Genomic DNA, 15,737 nt, shown 5'->3' with positions numbered 1-15,737 from the left:
CCCCAATTGTGTTTGGGTACAAGGGGGGGATAACCCCCTTATCCCCCGTCTTGTTTCCATTCCAAACAGGGTGTAAAGTAATAAAATTTTAATTTTAAATTTTTGATACTAATTATTAAAATTTTATCCAATTATATTAGATAGGCTCACTAATCATTCCAAATGATTGTGTTTGGGATATGCCAGTTGATTGATTGGTACTATCGATAGTATATGTAAGTTGATTGATTGGTACTATCGATAGTACTCCTTTGTCGCCCTCCAACGAAGATGTGCGTTTTCCACGTGGGTATATGTATTCTAGCACTTCAATTATTGACCAAAAAATTTCAATAATTTCAATAAATTTATTAAATTTTAATTTCTTAAAAATAAAATACTTAACAACTGATAATCAGTATAATAGTTAAATTTTAGGGCTAATTTCATATAGCCTGCAAACATAGTAAATGTCAAATATATTTCTACAAAGTTCAACTTTTATACTGATTATCAGTTGTTAAGTATTTTATTTTTAAGAAATTAAAATTTAATAAATTTAAAAATTGAAATATTGAAATTTTAAATTTTAGATTTTATATTTTAAAATTTAAAATTTTAATGTTAAATTAAATAAATTTTAAATTTGAATTTTAAATTAAAAATTTAAATTTAAATTTAAAAATTTATACTTTGAAGTTTAAATTTTCAAAATTTAAATTTACACTTTAAATTAAAATATCAAATTGAAAATTTTTGTGCAAATTTTAAATTTTGAATATTAAATTCAAAATTTATAATTGTATTAAAATAAAATCTAATAAAAAATTATTATTTGCAAACAACAAAAATTTTTTTGCCAAATAACTTTAGTTAGAAAAATGTCTTTTCATCTAAACTCTGTCAAATACTCTACAACTTTAATCAAAATTAATTTACCAAACCAAAATCACTTCTGCAAAAATTACTTTTTCAAAATCTAAATAGTAGACAAAAAAATAACAGCATTCTCTTTCCGTTATAGAAATAAGTTTGCATTTAATATTAGTTTAGTTCATTTTCATTAAGTTTGGGAACTAAATTGAATAATTATCCCCTACTGTGTCCAATTTAAATGCACAGGATAAAAATTAATGCAATTTTAATTTTTTAATACTGGGGTAATTGAGAAACGGGCTTAAGTTTGAAGCATCTTTATAACTTGGTCAAAAAAGAAAGAAAGAAAAAAAATAGTTGAGGGGGTTTTTTTATATTTTTCTGTTGTTGAGGGGTCTTGTACAATTTTCCCTGATAACCGTAAATAAACGCCTCTTCTTCACTTCCCCATTTCTCTCTAACACTCACCTCTCGATCTCGATCGAAAAAAATCGGAAAAAATAGGAGAAAAATCGGGCGAAAATAAACAATGGGGGAGCTCTCGGAGACGTACGCGTGCGCGCCCGCGACGGAGCGGGGGCGCGGGATCCTGATCTCCGGGGACGCGGCGACGAGCACGATCGCGTACTGCTGCGGCCGCTCCGTGGTGCTGCGGCGACTCGACGCGCCGCTCGAGGCGGAGGCGTACGGCGAGCACGCGCACGCCGCCACCGCCGCGCGCTTCTCCCCCAACGGCGAGTGGGTCGCCTCCGCCGACGTCTCCGGCGCCGTGCGCGTCTGGGGCCGCCGCGGCGACCGCGCCCTCAAGGCCGAGTTCCGGGTGCTCTCGGGGCGGATCGACGATCTCCAGTGGTCCCCCGACGGGCTCCGCATCGTCGCCTCCGGGGACGGCAAGGGCAAGTCCTTCGTCCGCGCCTTCATGTGAGGCCTCTCTCGATCTCCTTGCTGTTGTTCTCGTTTCATCCCCTTTCGATTTGGTTTGGATCGTAGGGTTTCGATTTGGGTTTTGGTTGTTTTGCTTTTGATTTGGTGATTTGGAGTAGTGTGTTGATTGATCATAAGGAAAGGTTTGACCTTTACGTTGTTGGATTTTTGATTGCTTGCCACACATTATGGGAGTTCCAGTTCCCGAGGAAATTTTAGTTTGTTTTCTTTTTGTTGTCATTAAAATTTGCATGATTAGTCAATTTGATGCTCCAAATTACATGAACAGTAGGTGTTCGGTTTGGTTGGATTATTTTGTTTTGATTTGATGATGTGGAGTTATATGTTGATTGATCGCAGGGAAGTGTTTGATCTCTAACTCTTTCACTTTGATGTGGTAATGTTAGTAGATGATTGATTGCTGCAACAATTTATGGGAACTTTCTAAGGAGTTAAGTTGTTTTCGTTCGGTGTTAGGGATCTATTTATTTGATGCTCCAGATTACGCGAACAATAGGCGCTTGATTTGGTTGGAATTTTTTTTTATTTGATGATTTGGAGTTATTTGTTGATTGATCGTAGGGAAATGTTTGATCTTTAACTCTTTCACTTTGATGTGGTAATGTTAGCAGTTGATTGATTGCCTAGAACAAATGATTTATCTTTAGGTATTAAATGTGGGTTCATGGTCTACCAATTGGACACTCTAAACTGCTCATTTCATTTTGATTTGATAATTTAAAGTAACAAGTTTCATTTGATGTGGTCTTTTTGGTAGCTGAATGATTGCTGAGAACAAATGATTGGAATTCCTTCAAGTTGTAGATGCCAAAACAGATTTGATGTGCAGTTCTTCAACAGGTTATTATTCTGGGGTGGCAAATTGCTCTACCTATTTTGTACTGTCAAATTACAAGATTACAAAAGTAACATTTGCTGATGGCCAATCGTCAATTTTGATTCAATAATTTGAGTGCTCTATTGCTTACAACCAATGACTTGGTGCGGGGTTCTTGATCTACCAATTTGACACTCCAAATTGTTATCAGGATTTGCGTGATCCACCAATTTTGATACTTCAAAATTGCTGGAGTTATCTTTGATTGTGGTTAGGACTTAGGAGTTGCATTCTCCGACAAATACAACAGCTACATCTGCAATTTTCTTCATAAGGTAGTGGCATGGCTAGCTATAATCCAGATCCAATATAAGGAAGGTGTGTATAGGTTTTTTTGAAGCCCTTATACTCATTATACCTAGCATTGAATGGGCTGGGTATTTACCTTATCAACTATCAAATCAATGACGGGTTCTATTTGATTTGGCACCTAAATTCGCACCAAAATTGGACCGAAACATAGATCCGGGGATTCCCAAGTAGGTCAACCTTTCGAACTGCTGCTGATTCCATCATCAAATAATTCAAAAAAAGTATGTCATTGACTGGAAAAGGAGGCCAAAAACCTTTTACTTGGTGATTGGATGGGGATAAGTGGGGATAGTGGGAGATATCCACCACTACCCTACAAAAAAAACCCAGCATATAATGTGGAATTCCCACCTAGAATTGGGCATCCTTGATACCTCAATGGGCTGCCCATTTATGGGATTAGTCATTTCAGGGTTAAGAGTCGAATAGTGTTATCCCATTCATAATCAATTATTTCTTACCGACAACCAAACGCTATAGTGGCATCCACCAGATCTAGTACCTAATTAAGGTATTTCTCCTGCTCCTATGAATTTCTATCATCGAATCAAAAACTTCTGCCTTTACGCGTTGCAGCCTACTGACTTTGCTCCATGGCAAAAATGCAGCCCATGAAGTGCGTTAAATTAAGGATGATACTTGTACATTATATATGTTAGGTTATAAAATCATATCGACACTGATTTTGCAACAAATATAGCTTGATTTAATGGGAAACATGTAGACTGCATAATATAATCAGCATTTCCGACCATGCAGAAGCCAAATTGGTTATGCTTTTGGAAGTCCAGAGTAGATACGAGTCAACTTGTCAGCATGGGTAGGTGATCGATATGGTTATCAACTACGATAGCTTTGTCAGGGACTATGGAGATTTTCTTTTGTCATTTCAACCTACGTCTCACTTCAATAAATTCTCGGAGCTTTCTTTTTTTAAGAATCTCCTAAAATATCCATTACTGAAGCTAGAAACAAAATTATTAGTTCAGAGCTCCTGATTTTGAGGGTTTGGAATTCCTTTTCGCTTTGCTAAAGCCAAAATATCAAAACTTTTCAGTAAGCACTACTTGGTGTCCGACACATAATTATTCTTTTCTGTCTGCTGATGGCAGATTTCTCATACGATCTGCTTCATATGCTGACAAATATCAGCTTTTTTTTTCATTTTCTTTGTTTTATGTTTTTTTTTCCTCAAAATGCTGCTTCAATCTTGTAGTATCTCTTTCTCCTCATGGTAAGGTACGTTGGGTAAAAGTAAATCTTTTTTGTTCTTTCTTTGCACTTATTTTTCTCATTTTGCTGAGCAGTTGCAGTGGAGACATTTTAAATCATTAGCCTTGGAAACTTTTTATATTATGTAGGTGGGATTCAGGTACAAATGTTGGCGAATTTGATGGCCATTCAAGAAGGGTACTGAGTTGTGCATTTAAACCCACGAGACCATTCCGTATCGTTACTTGTGGAGAAGATTTCTTGGTGAACTTCTATGAAGGACCACCTTTTAAGTTTAAACAATCACATAGGTTTGTAATGCTAACATTTTTTTTTTTTTTGCCAATTTTGATACATTTAATTGCTACTTGATTGCGGCACATATGCCTCAATTTTGCGATACATTTTATTGGAGCATTTTATGAACATGGACCGAGGAGTTTCAGTAATTACTTAGCTTTGGACTGCTAGCTTATAACTACATAGATATGCAAATAGACAAATACACTTGCACGCACTAAAATGGAAACAAAAAAAATAGCACATTCATATATGTTCACATTGAGCTAGAATGTTGTCAGAAGCATTTAGATTGTATTACTACATAGACAAAGCTGATTTTAGGGCATGTTCTCTTATTTTCGGCATGTTTATTTTCTTTGAACCGCAGGGAGCATTCAAATTTTGTAAACTGTATACGGTTTTCTCCTGATGGAACCAAGTTCATCAGCGTGAGCTCAGATAAAAAAGGTTTAATATATGATGGAAAGACTGGAGCAAAGATTGGAGAATTGTTGACCGAAGACGGTCACAAAGGAAGCATCTATGCTGTTAGCTGGAGCCCTGACAGTAAACAAGTAAACATTTTGTTCTTTCAGTAATTATATTGCAACTCAAGTGTTGAACATCTTTTTTCAGTTCATCTTAGTCAACCATCGCAATATATATCTGGATTTTGTTATCTTAACTTTTGGCACCAGCATTTTGGTGTGATTTCTGCGTGAACCCCGACAACATTATTCACTGAAGGGAATTGCACACCACATTGATCTACTTTGATTGCGTTTAAGTGGGAAGATATCTAAGATCATAACACAGCTTGTTTTGAACTACTTATATCTCAAGTTCAATATGTTTGCATAAATCATTCGTTTTTATGGTCTTTTTTATTGGTTCATATATTTGAGCTTGTCTTTTGTCACTGCTATTATGGCAAACATCCAAGTATTGTGCGATTGATTGTATTGTGGAACTTTGGACTCAAACATGAGCGTCCATTTTAAGGAAATAGATTAGTTTCAGATTACACTATAGGAGAGGCGGCTTAATTAGTTCTTCTTGTCTTACCATCCTCTTAATCATTAAGTAGTCTGAAGTAGTTAAGTCACACACGTAATGTCTTCCTCGTAATGAAGATATATCGTAACCATGGGTTTAAGGGGTTTCAAGCTCCTTGAACAAAACTTGTCTGAATTCCAGCATTTTAGCATTGCTCTTCTATGTGCAATTCGCTCTACTCTACCATTCTTTGCCTTTCTTTAGTGTTTATAGTTCTATGTCATTCTATTATTTTCCATATTTGATCTGATTATTTTCCATATGTGATCTGTATGTTTAGGTGTTGACAGTCTCTGCTGATAAAACTGCGAAAGTATGGGATATCACTGAGGATGGCAATGGAAAGGTGAATCGAACATTGATTCCTCCTGGTTCAGGAGGTGTAGATGACATGATTGTCGGTGGCCTATGGCTTAATGATTATCTCGTCGTGGTTTCTCTTGGTGGTACATTTAATGTATACTCGGCAAGCGTTCCAGATAAAGAACCAGTAACATTTTCGGGACACATAAAGACTGTCGGTGCACTGGCCTGTGTTCCACTAAATGGGCAGAAAACCATATTATCTACGAGTTATGATGGAGTTATTATAAGATGGATACAAGGCATTGGATATGCTGGTAGGTTGGTGCGCAAGGATAACACTCAGATCAAATGCTTTACTGCTGTTGAGGAAGAGCTCATCACATCAGGGTTTGATAATAAGGTTGAGTTATAAACTCATTGACAACTCCATGTTCTTTTACAAATTTTTAACATTGAAGTATGTTGCCTCTGATGAAATTGTATTTGCTGAACTTATGTTAGATTTAACTAAAGGGCATTCTCCATAAACTGTTGCAGTATGCTGCATGCCTGCAGCTCAATTATGTGCATATAATTTTGAAATTTATTGACTTTACAGTATGGACATTACGGTTGATGCTTCATAGTTTGTTTCTATTTCAGCACATATAAATGTTTCTGTGATTTCCTGCTAACACTTCAAATGTTGTGTTACTTTTGTCATCAAATGAAATACACTTAGAATTAGAAGGCATGGGAGAAAGTGAAATCCTCTGCTTTTCACAAATGCATTACATTATGGCTTTGCTAATTACAGTGACAGTGCTTGTTTCTCTTTGTGATCTTGTTTTATCTGTCATTGCTGAATGTTCACCATTATTTTTCCTATTGTCCATATACAGAGAGAAATGGCAAGTTGCCTTTCGGAAGCTTGAAGCATTTGCTCCTTAGTTTTACTTATTATATGGATCACTAAATACTGTTTCCTTACTGACCATGGTTTTTATTTACAATCAGCTGATAAACAAGACTCTTGAGGTTCTGTTTATTTTGTAGGCTAACCTTACAATGATAATTATCTTAATTTAAGCATACATTTTTTTTTCAATCACTGTTTAATACATATTATTCTGCTGTGGACTTGTATATTTTTAGCTGAGTGAGTATTTATCTTCCTTTTACCTTTTCAATCTCTTGATAGCTTTGCTTTCAAAGATGTTATAATATTATTTAGATTGAGTGCTAACCTTTCTAACACATCCTTCTTTTTTGCACTAAATTGGAAATCTACATTTGGAAACTATACTATATATCAACCATGTAATCATCTGCCTTTTGCCTTCTGGTTGTAATATGCATTTCATTTTTTTCTCCTGTTCATTAATTTTTCTTTCATGATAGGTTTGGAGAATTCCTCTAAATGGAGATCAGTGCGGAGATGGCGAAGCAGTGGATGTCGGGTCTCAGCCAAAAGATCTCAGTGTAGCAGTTCAGAAGCCTGAAATCGTATTAGTTGCAACAGATTCAGGAGTAGTCATGCTTCGTGGTAATAAAGTAGCTTCCCCAATAAACGTTGGGTATACTGTCTCTGCATTGGCTATTGCCCCAGATGGGAGTGAGGCCATCGTTGGTGGTCAGGATGGTAAATTGCACATATATTCTGTTAATAGTGACTCTCTGACAGAAGAAGCGGTCCTTGAAAAGCACCGAGGTGCTATCACTGTTATACATTATTCCCCAGATGCTTCCATGTTTGCTTCAGCTGACACCAATCGAGAGGCTGTTGTGTGGGATCGTGTAACTAGAGAGGTAGAAATTCTATTTACCCTTCGTTATATATTGTTCGTCATCATGTTTAATCCTGTCGTATTTGAAATTCAGTTTTACTAATTTTATCTTCCTAAGATGAACTGAAAAGTTGGAATAGATTTTTTTTTTTTGTTTTTTTGTCTAAATATCTTTACCTGTTTTCAAAGATAAGATCAATGTGCCTTTTAGGTACATAGCTTTTGCATCATTCACACAAGAATATCTCATATCTTTTAAACTTAGCACCACCACAACTTTCATACATTTTCTGACCTTCTTGTAGATTTAGTAGATCTCAAATGAGGATACATGTTGAATTATAATTTTTTACACCATTGTTTAGAGAAACAGTAGGTTTTATGAGGTGGAGAATGGCACTTCCTCCTCGTATCTTTGCTGTGAGTCCTCATGAGGATCTTGGACAACATAGGTTATTAAGTAATTAGTTGTTCCTTGTCATCCTTTGTCTGGTAGCACGTGACCTGCATTGGAAATTCTATAAGTTTACTTCTTTGAGTAGAGAAAATCGACTTTCTTACAAGATAACGATAAAGTGCACAAATATATAAATATATATTTTTAAATCCTTGTTTCTCTAACTCTACTACATTCATCTAGAGGAACCAACCAGCTAAATAAATATTGTCTAATGAATAGATTGAGTGGTCTTCACTTTGTGCACCATTCTTGCTAAAGTAGTCTATAATGCTGAAGCGCAACATATAAAACTGGAAAATGCTCCTGAGAACTGTGTTTAATGCAATTGCAAGTTGGATCTGTCAGTCTATAGATGACTATGCTATATAGAGGAGAACGAGTAGTCGAGTACGAAGGGAGACAGACTTCTTTCATTATTGCATCAATTTCAAGAATCTTGAAAGTACAGGTTTTTTATTGGATTATCAAGGTAGGTATTGAATTAGAAGCCATTTTAGTGATAGGATTATGCTTAGTCGCATTATTTTTCAGGAATAATGCTGTTGTTGAGCCTTTTTGTTGTGAAAATATTTAAAAATTTGCTTCCTCGGTACATACTGGTGTTATTAGTTTGCTCATATTTGAAAGAAGTTGTTACTTTGTCATGCAAATGACCCAAAAGTTGATTGAAACTAGTCAGAACCTATATTATATGCAGTACTGATTTAGTCTATTCTTTCATGCAGTTTTAAATGGGATATTTAGGGCCAATTTGGTTAGAAACAAATTGTCAGGTTCAAGGATAGCAGTGCCGCCCCGTGCCGTGCGGCACGGGGCGTGCCGTGCCGTGCCCCCAAGAAGGGGGCACGGCACAGGGGGGGTCTCGGACCCCCCCCATGTGCCTCGGCACATGCCCCGTGCCGCTCGAGACAGAGCGGCACGGGTGCATGTGCCGCGGCACAGTGCCGCCCGTGCCAGCTTTTTTTTTTTTAGTTTTTGGCTTTTTTTTTTTGGTTTTGTCTCTTTTTTTTGTTTCTGGGGTACAGAGCCTTGGCCCCGCGCCATCTATATTGCCTTTTGTTCACTTTTTTTTTATTTTTTTGAATTGTGTTGGTTCCTTTTGTCAAACTTTTTTTTTTACTTTTTGGCTGCTGCCTTTTTTTTTTTGCCTTTTGGTTTTTCTTCTGACTTTTTTCTTTTTTCTTTTGTTAAATTAAAATTATAATTTACTTCTTATTTACAATATAAAAGCAAATTTTTGTACGGGCTCGGGCCTGTCGGCGCGAGCCCTCTGCTATCCACCACAGACATCCATTTTTTCTTCGCCAATTATTCTTTGTCAAATTTGTGCCGCGAGTTTTCTATGAATCAGCCGGGAACAAAAATTGGATCTCCTGAAACGAAATTTTGTTAGATATGTTTTTAAAGAATAAAAAATATAGTGATTGCGTTACTTTCTCGTTGTTTCTAGTTCATATATATACGTTGCCTAATCGAATCACATATATAAGATTTGAACGTTTTTAGAAAAAATAAAATTTTCTATCATTTTATCTGTTTTATTTTTAATTACAAAAAAATTTAAAACAAAAGAATTTTCAACTTGTTCAGCAAAGTTATAGTTGTTACTTTTCAATAAAAAAAAATAAAACAAAGAATTTAATTTATTCTTACATCAGTATAGTTGTATTTATATACAAAATTGCTTAACAATGCATGTTATTGAATGAGTTATAATAAGTATCATCGCAAAAATTAATGATAACTTGCTAATCTGTTCACAATATAACATTATAAAGCTTACTGGCACAAAAAAACTTAATAAATTCGTGCCAAAGCGTGCAGTAGGAGGTCGGTGCGTATTGTCGGCACGAAGCGTGCCACTGTGTGCGGCACTGCAAGCGTCGGCCCGTGCACGTACCGTGCAAGGACGTCTAGCGGCACGCCCCTGCCACGGGCACTCTTAAAACCTGCGTCGTTATCATATTGAATGTGTGGTGTGTTGGGGGGGCGGGGGGGGGGGCGGCAATGGGTCGTGCGTGTGTATGTGCGTGCGTGCATTTGTTTTTCCCCCTTTTCTGTTTGTGATCACAATTTAGGAATTTAAATTTTAAATCTTTATAATTCTGACTTTCCAAGAATAGGAGGTGGGAACTGGGAACCTATGAAGTGATGATATTCTGAGATATATGATTTAGAGGCGTTATATAACACGTTTATGGCTGTATTCTTAGTCAACTATGAAGTTCTCCAAAGAATTAGGTAAAAACCTATGGAACATACCTGATCCACGGTCGTCTGGATCTGACTATCCAAACTTTAAAAATTCAAATTTTGGTAGTCTAACTTTTCAGTTTGTTTGATTTGAGTAATTTGATGACTATTTTGTTATTAAATTTAGATGCACCTTTGCCTTAATGGGAATGTACTCATTTGAATCACATTATATTTGATTCAAGACTTGAATGGTACACCCAAATTTTGAACCGGGATATCAAATGGCTCAAATCAAATGAATTAAAAGGTTACTTAGCAAAATTAAAAGTAAGATCAAAATGGTGCATAGTTCAAGTAAGTTCAATACATTTTTTCTGGAGAATTACTAGCATTGCACAATTCGAGATTTTTCCTACTTCATATTGGGTAGACTGAAGGAGAATCTTGACTTCTTTTCCCTTTTCTAATGAATAGGTGAAGCTAAAGAACATGTTATACCACACTGCCCGCATAAACTGCATAGCCTGGTGTCCAGACGGTCGATTGATCGCCACTGGCTCGTTGGATACTTCTGTGATCGTGTACGAAATCGACAAGCCCGCGTCCACTCGCATCACGATCAAAGGAGCTCACTTGGGAGGGGTATATGGATTGTCTTTTGTCGACGAGAACAGCGTGGTTAGCGCAGGGGAAGATGCGTGCATTCGTGTGTGGAGATTAACACAGCAGTAAAATCTTTAATTTGGCAGAGCTTGAAATGTTCCACGGTTTAAGAAGAATAAGCAGTCCACAGGCGTCGTCTTGCGTAATATCAGTTTTGGTGATTTTAAATTCCAAAGCAGAGACTAAAGCAGGTACTCAATAGTCTCAACTCCGGATATTACATTTTTCGTAGATCTCTATATCTACCGCTGCTATATTTGATTACATAGTTTGATCTGTGAGAGTTGTTTGTCGTGTGAGGCTTGCGACATAAAAATTCGTTTGGTTATATCTTCTTTGTATCTTTTCTTTTTTTCATCTTTGTGATCATCGCCACACAAGATTGTTGGATGTGTTTGGTGTCTTTGCAGATTTGAACAGTTCCTGTAGAGGCATAGCTTTGTGGAAGGCATCATGGACATTAGCCTTTAAGTTGTTTTGTTTTGTGTTTTTCTTGAATGAGATCGGATAGAATCTATCTATTCTTTTTAATTATTTTCTTATCACTTTTTGAGAATTATTACCGTACAAGTTGTTTGTGAGTTGATCTGAACTGAAAACTTAATCTACCCTAATTTTTTGACATGAACTGCAAGTGGGTCTTGTAAGTTGTGTGGCAAATATGGCATTTAAGAGAGGCTCTTGACTAAAACTTATCTAACAAGAGAGGAGTCCAGCTGGAATCTCTTCTTTTGTAGCTTTAATTATAATACCTAGTTGTCACAAGTTGAAGTTAACCAGAGAAGCTGAAAGAACTCTGGTGAAGGAGAGAAATGGAGAAGATCATCAATGATTTTTGTCTTGCAAATGCTTGTCCAAAGATTAAAAAGTAGTTTTGGCAATGATTAGAAATTTTGGATAGAGAGGTGATACCCTTCACTGGTGAACTTTGCATTAGCATTTGGAGTGGAATGTAGTGACAGTCCTTGTAGGTTTGTATTATGAGAAATCTATTATCTGTTACTATATACTAAAGTGCGTGGGTATTCTTCTTTTATTGATCTGTGTCCGGCTCAACTACTCGGTACACCTGGTGCACTATAGACCATTGATTGTTGACATATGTATGGTCTATGGGGGAATCTTCGGTGCATTTGGTCTATTTCTAACTATTCTTTCTTCTACATTGAAGGAGGGTTTGGGAATGACACGTGTCTCCCAAAACCCTTCCCTCCTTTCTCTCCCTACCTATATATATGTATATAGAGAGTACGCCTCTTGTGCTTTCGAAAGTATGGAGGCCTCCGTGCTTGTAAATTGTTTTCGATGATAGGGCATCCGATTCGACGATCAGCTTCATTAAGCATAATCTACCCTATTGGAACTATCTAGAAACCAAATTTTATAATTTTTTGACATCATTTACCAAGTGAACAAAAGATCTCAAAATCGACTATTTTAACGGTTGATGTGACACGTTTTTAAGTTCAATGGTGTAGAACAATCCAAATTACATGAAACTTTAATAGAAAATTCTACTTAACATCAATAGTAAGATTAATACTTGTAATTTGAAATTTGAGTCTTTTATCACTATTTTTTGTGAGATTTTTATTTTCAGCTGTTCATTTTAAGGCTATTTGTTCACTTGGCAAATGAAGTTAAAAAATTATGAAATTTGGTTTATAGGTAGTTCCAATAGCGTAAATCATGTCTAACGGAATCGATTGCTGAATCGAATGTCCCATCTTTGAAAACAGCTTACAAGCATGGAGGCCTCCGTACTTTCGAAAATATAGGAGTCTAGCTCTCTCTCTCTCTCTCTCTCTCTCTCTATATATATATATATATATATATATATATATATATATATATATATACGGTTTAAAAATTTTATATTATAAAATTCTAAATTTGAGATATCAAAATTTTAATTTATATCCAAATTTTCAACTTCAAAATTTAAAATTTGAAATCCTAAGCTATATAAAATTTTGAGCTAATTTTTCTAAATTAGTTTGCTTCATTGCCTACCAATTATTAAACCAATTGGAGTTCTTCTTCATTTTTTGTCATTTATCTATTGTAAGTCCAACTTTTAGAATAAATTATATCTAATTTCTTCATGTTGGTGCTTAATTGTGCTAAATTTAGAAATTTCTTACAAAATTAAATATATGTTCATAAATTCTAAAAAAATTATAAAGTAAGTCAATTAAAAACCTATGAATCAAATAATTACTTTTTATTTTATCATAATATTTTTAATTCTCGATATTGCTTGTATGGGTCGAAAAAAATGATCTGAATAAAGTTAGAAGAATAAGAATTAAAAAAAAAATACAAAAAGATGATATGTATCTTTTGGACAAACTGGCATAAAAATAAGCGTATTACAAACTTTTTCTTTTTGCTTCAAAAAATTTTGAAAGTTTACGGAGCCCTAAGAATCTAAATAGAAACCATCAAATATCTAGACACAAAATCTATAACAAAATTTTATAGTTTGGAATTAGATGTTGATATAAATATGTATTTAATATATATATTTAATAAAAACATATATAATATTTTATAAATATAATTAAGAACATACCTATTGTAACCGCGGCAAAGCATAGGTTTTTGCCGCGGGTATATCGCTAGTACTATCTACACACCCTTGTTGAGGTATATATAATACACCCAGTCCATCTAAGGGTTGAGACGGATTTACTAGTCATGTGAGGTGACTAGCCAAAAAACTCCATCTATTGGATGTGTGAAATATATGATATACACTCTTTTGAGGTGTACCAGTAGTATTACTCTTGTATTACCCCCATATGGCAACTTGGTCCCTGTACTTTCGATATAAATTACTCTAGTCCTGACTGTTGAAGAACAACCAAATTCTTCCTACGAAATGATTATTTCAGCTCTTTGTCATAAATGATTCACTTATTTCAGTTTACTTTAGACATGTTTTAATGTTATGGTGCCATAAAATTTTAACTTTTTCGATAAAAGTGTATTGGATTAGATTTAGGTTCTCAACTATACGAACCCAAGAGCAAACTGGATATTACAGTCTTAATTTGTGCTAAGCCCGTTTGATCTTAGGGCATGTTTGGTTCACCTATTTTAGACTATGGAATCGGAATGGAATTCATTGATTCCTATTGTTGCCGTTTGTTTTATAGGAATCGGATTCCAATTTCCATTCCACTCCGGAATGGGAATGACCAAATCTATTTATGATCCAATCCTGTTTTGAATTTCGGATTGGTTTATTCCAAAGTAAACTATTCAAAATCCTCTTTCATCAACACCTACCTCCTCATCCGTAATCACTTTCCTCTCTCTTAATCAAAATCCTCTCTAAAAAATTTTAAATTTTCATTCCGATTTTCATTCTAATAATGAACCAAATATTTTTGGATGATTCGTCATTCCATTTTTCATTCCAAAGCAATTCCATTCCATTTTCCATTCCTATTTCAATCATGAACCAAACATGCCCTTATTGTAGGGTGTAGTGCTGTTTATATCACGAAGTATGTCTAATTTGTGCTATTAGGAGAAGCCCGACATTGATATACTTCCAAAAACCTAATTTTTGTAACTAGAAGAACAAAATTGAACCTTCGATCTTTCATATTGAGAATCTTGTTTTCTACTTCATGGCATAGCAGAGGCTTCACATTTATCCTCCTTAGTAAACACTCAACTTAAAAGGCTACTATTGCTAGAAGTAGAAACAGAAGCTGGGCAAAACAAGCCCTTATTTAGTGCCTGTTTGCCCTCGTCTTTTCCCTTGTTTTTTTGGTTGTAGTTACTTTTTACAGTATAACATATGGTAAACAGACAACACCGAAATTTTCGCTGCAATAAGAAATCAAATTCTTAGACCTACAAATGTAAGTTCAACTTTGAAATTTTTTACCGACTGTTCCTAAAGCAAGTGGCAAAGGGCTTGATAGTTGGTATCCGAGACCCAAGTTCGAATCCTAGTTGATTCACATTTCTATCTAAGTTTATTTTAAAATGAAATAAACGAAGCGGGTAGCGTGCTACCTATCTCTCTCAAAAAAAAAAAAAAAAAAACTTTGGAATTTTTGCATACATTTCAAGTGAAGCAATTGGGTGAACTACTGCAACTGCTTCTTCTTTAGCACTATTCAAATTCTACTTTGATTGAACAAAACTATATCCTACAACTGGACAACCTAAGCCCTAAGCTCCACACGTAGATACAAATTCGAACCCTCGCTACCAATATTCAACAAAAACTACATACCAAGCTCCCAAGGTCTCAAGTTTGAAAACTAGTTATTTTATACTTCGAGTACTGAGTTTATTAAAAAATGCAAGTAACTTGCTCTCTCTCTCTCTCTCTCTCTCTCTCTATGGAAAGAAAAAAACATAGTGAGCCAGACTAGCATGTAACACAAACAACTTTATGTGACTGACGCACTTAGCACACAACCATTAAACCATCTAAAAATTAGGTAGATCTGAATCAAGCGTTGATACCATCTTAAAAGATTCAAAACTTAAGAGAAAATTTTATACTAATATATAAAGATGAATTATACTATTATACTATCGATAGTACCAAATATTTGGTGCTATTGAGTTTTCGGCCGTTGGATGAAAGGATGATAGTGGTCTCCTAGGATTGAATGGGTGGTCGGTTGGTTGAATAATATAATTTAGTGGCTGAAAATGATTAAAGGGTAGATCTAACGGCAGAAAACTCAATAGCACCAAGAGCTTGATACTATCGATAGTAGAGTAATCGGACTCATATAAAGACACCCTCCGCATAATATACCTATGATTGAGG

The 15,737-nt window shown here is 35.4% G+C and overlaps 1 protein-coding gene across 3 annotated transcripts; it reads left to right on the top strand.

Moving 5' to 3' along the window:
* LOC109710436 (actin-interacting protein 1-2) lies at positions 1,303-11,470 on the top strand. Of its 3 annotated transcripts, none has more exons than XR_002216352.1 (7): positions 1,303-1,776; positions 4,351-4,512; positions 4,872-5,058; positions 5,820-6,245; positions 7,226-7,633; positions 10,742-11,121; positions 11,341-11,470. XR_002216352.1 is itself a non-coding variant. In XM_020232989.1 (7 exons), exons 2-7 carry the CDS (start codon positions 2,579-2,581, stop codon positions 10,997-10,999), a joined length of 1,503 nt encoding a protein of 500 aa, XP_020088578.1. In that variant the 5' UTR covers positions 1,720-1,776; positions 2,558-2,578; the 3' UTR covers positions 11,000-11,462. The 3 variants fall into 3 exon arrangements, 2 of the variants coding, with proteins under 2 accessions (XP_020088577.1, XP_020088578.1); XM_020232989.1 differs by adding an exon at positions 2,558-2,640 and having other exon boundaries at positions 1,720-1,776; positions 10,742-11,462; XM_020232988.1 differs by having other exon boundaries at positions 10,742-11,462.

Source organism: Ananas comosus, linkage group 5 (assembly GCF_001540865.1).
Source record: "Ananas comosus cultivar F153 linkage group 5, ASM154086v1, whole genome shotgun sequence".
NCBI classification, from domain to species: Eukaryota; Viridiplantae; Streptophyta; class Magnoliopsida; order Poales; family Bromeliaceae; genus Ananas; species Ananas comosus.
This window is presented reverse-complemented; position numbering and strand designations above follow the sequence as displayed.

What these genes read in the sequence shown, in the direction of transcription:
- LOC109710436 (XM_020232988.1), top strand. Translation starts at nt 1,385, where the DNA reads ATGGGGGAGCTCTCGGAGACGTACGCGTGCGCGCCCGCGACGGAGCGG. An exon ending in TCCTTCGTCCGCGCCTTCAT is followed by an intron (nt 1,777 to 4,350) that starts GTGAGGCCTCTC and finishes TATATTATGTAG; the next exon opens with GTGGGATTCAGGTACAAATG. An exon ending in CATCAGGGTTTGATAATAAG is followed by an intron (nt 6,246 to 7,225) that starts GTTGAGTTATAA and finishes CTTTCATGATAG; the next exon opens with GTTTGGAGAATTCCTCTAAA.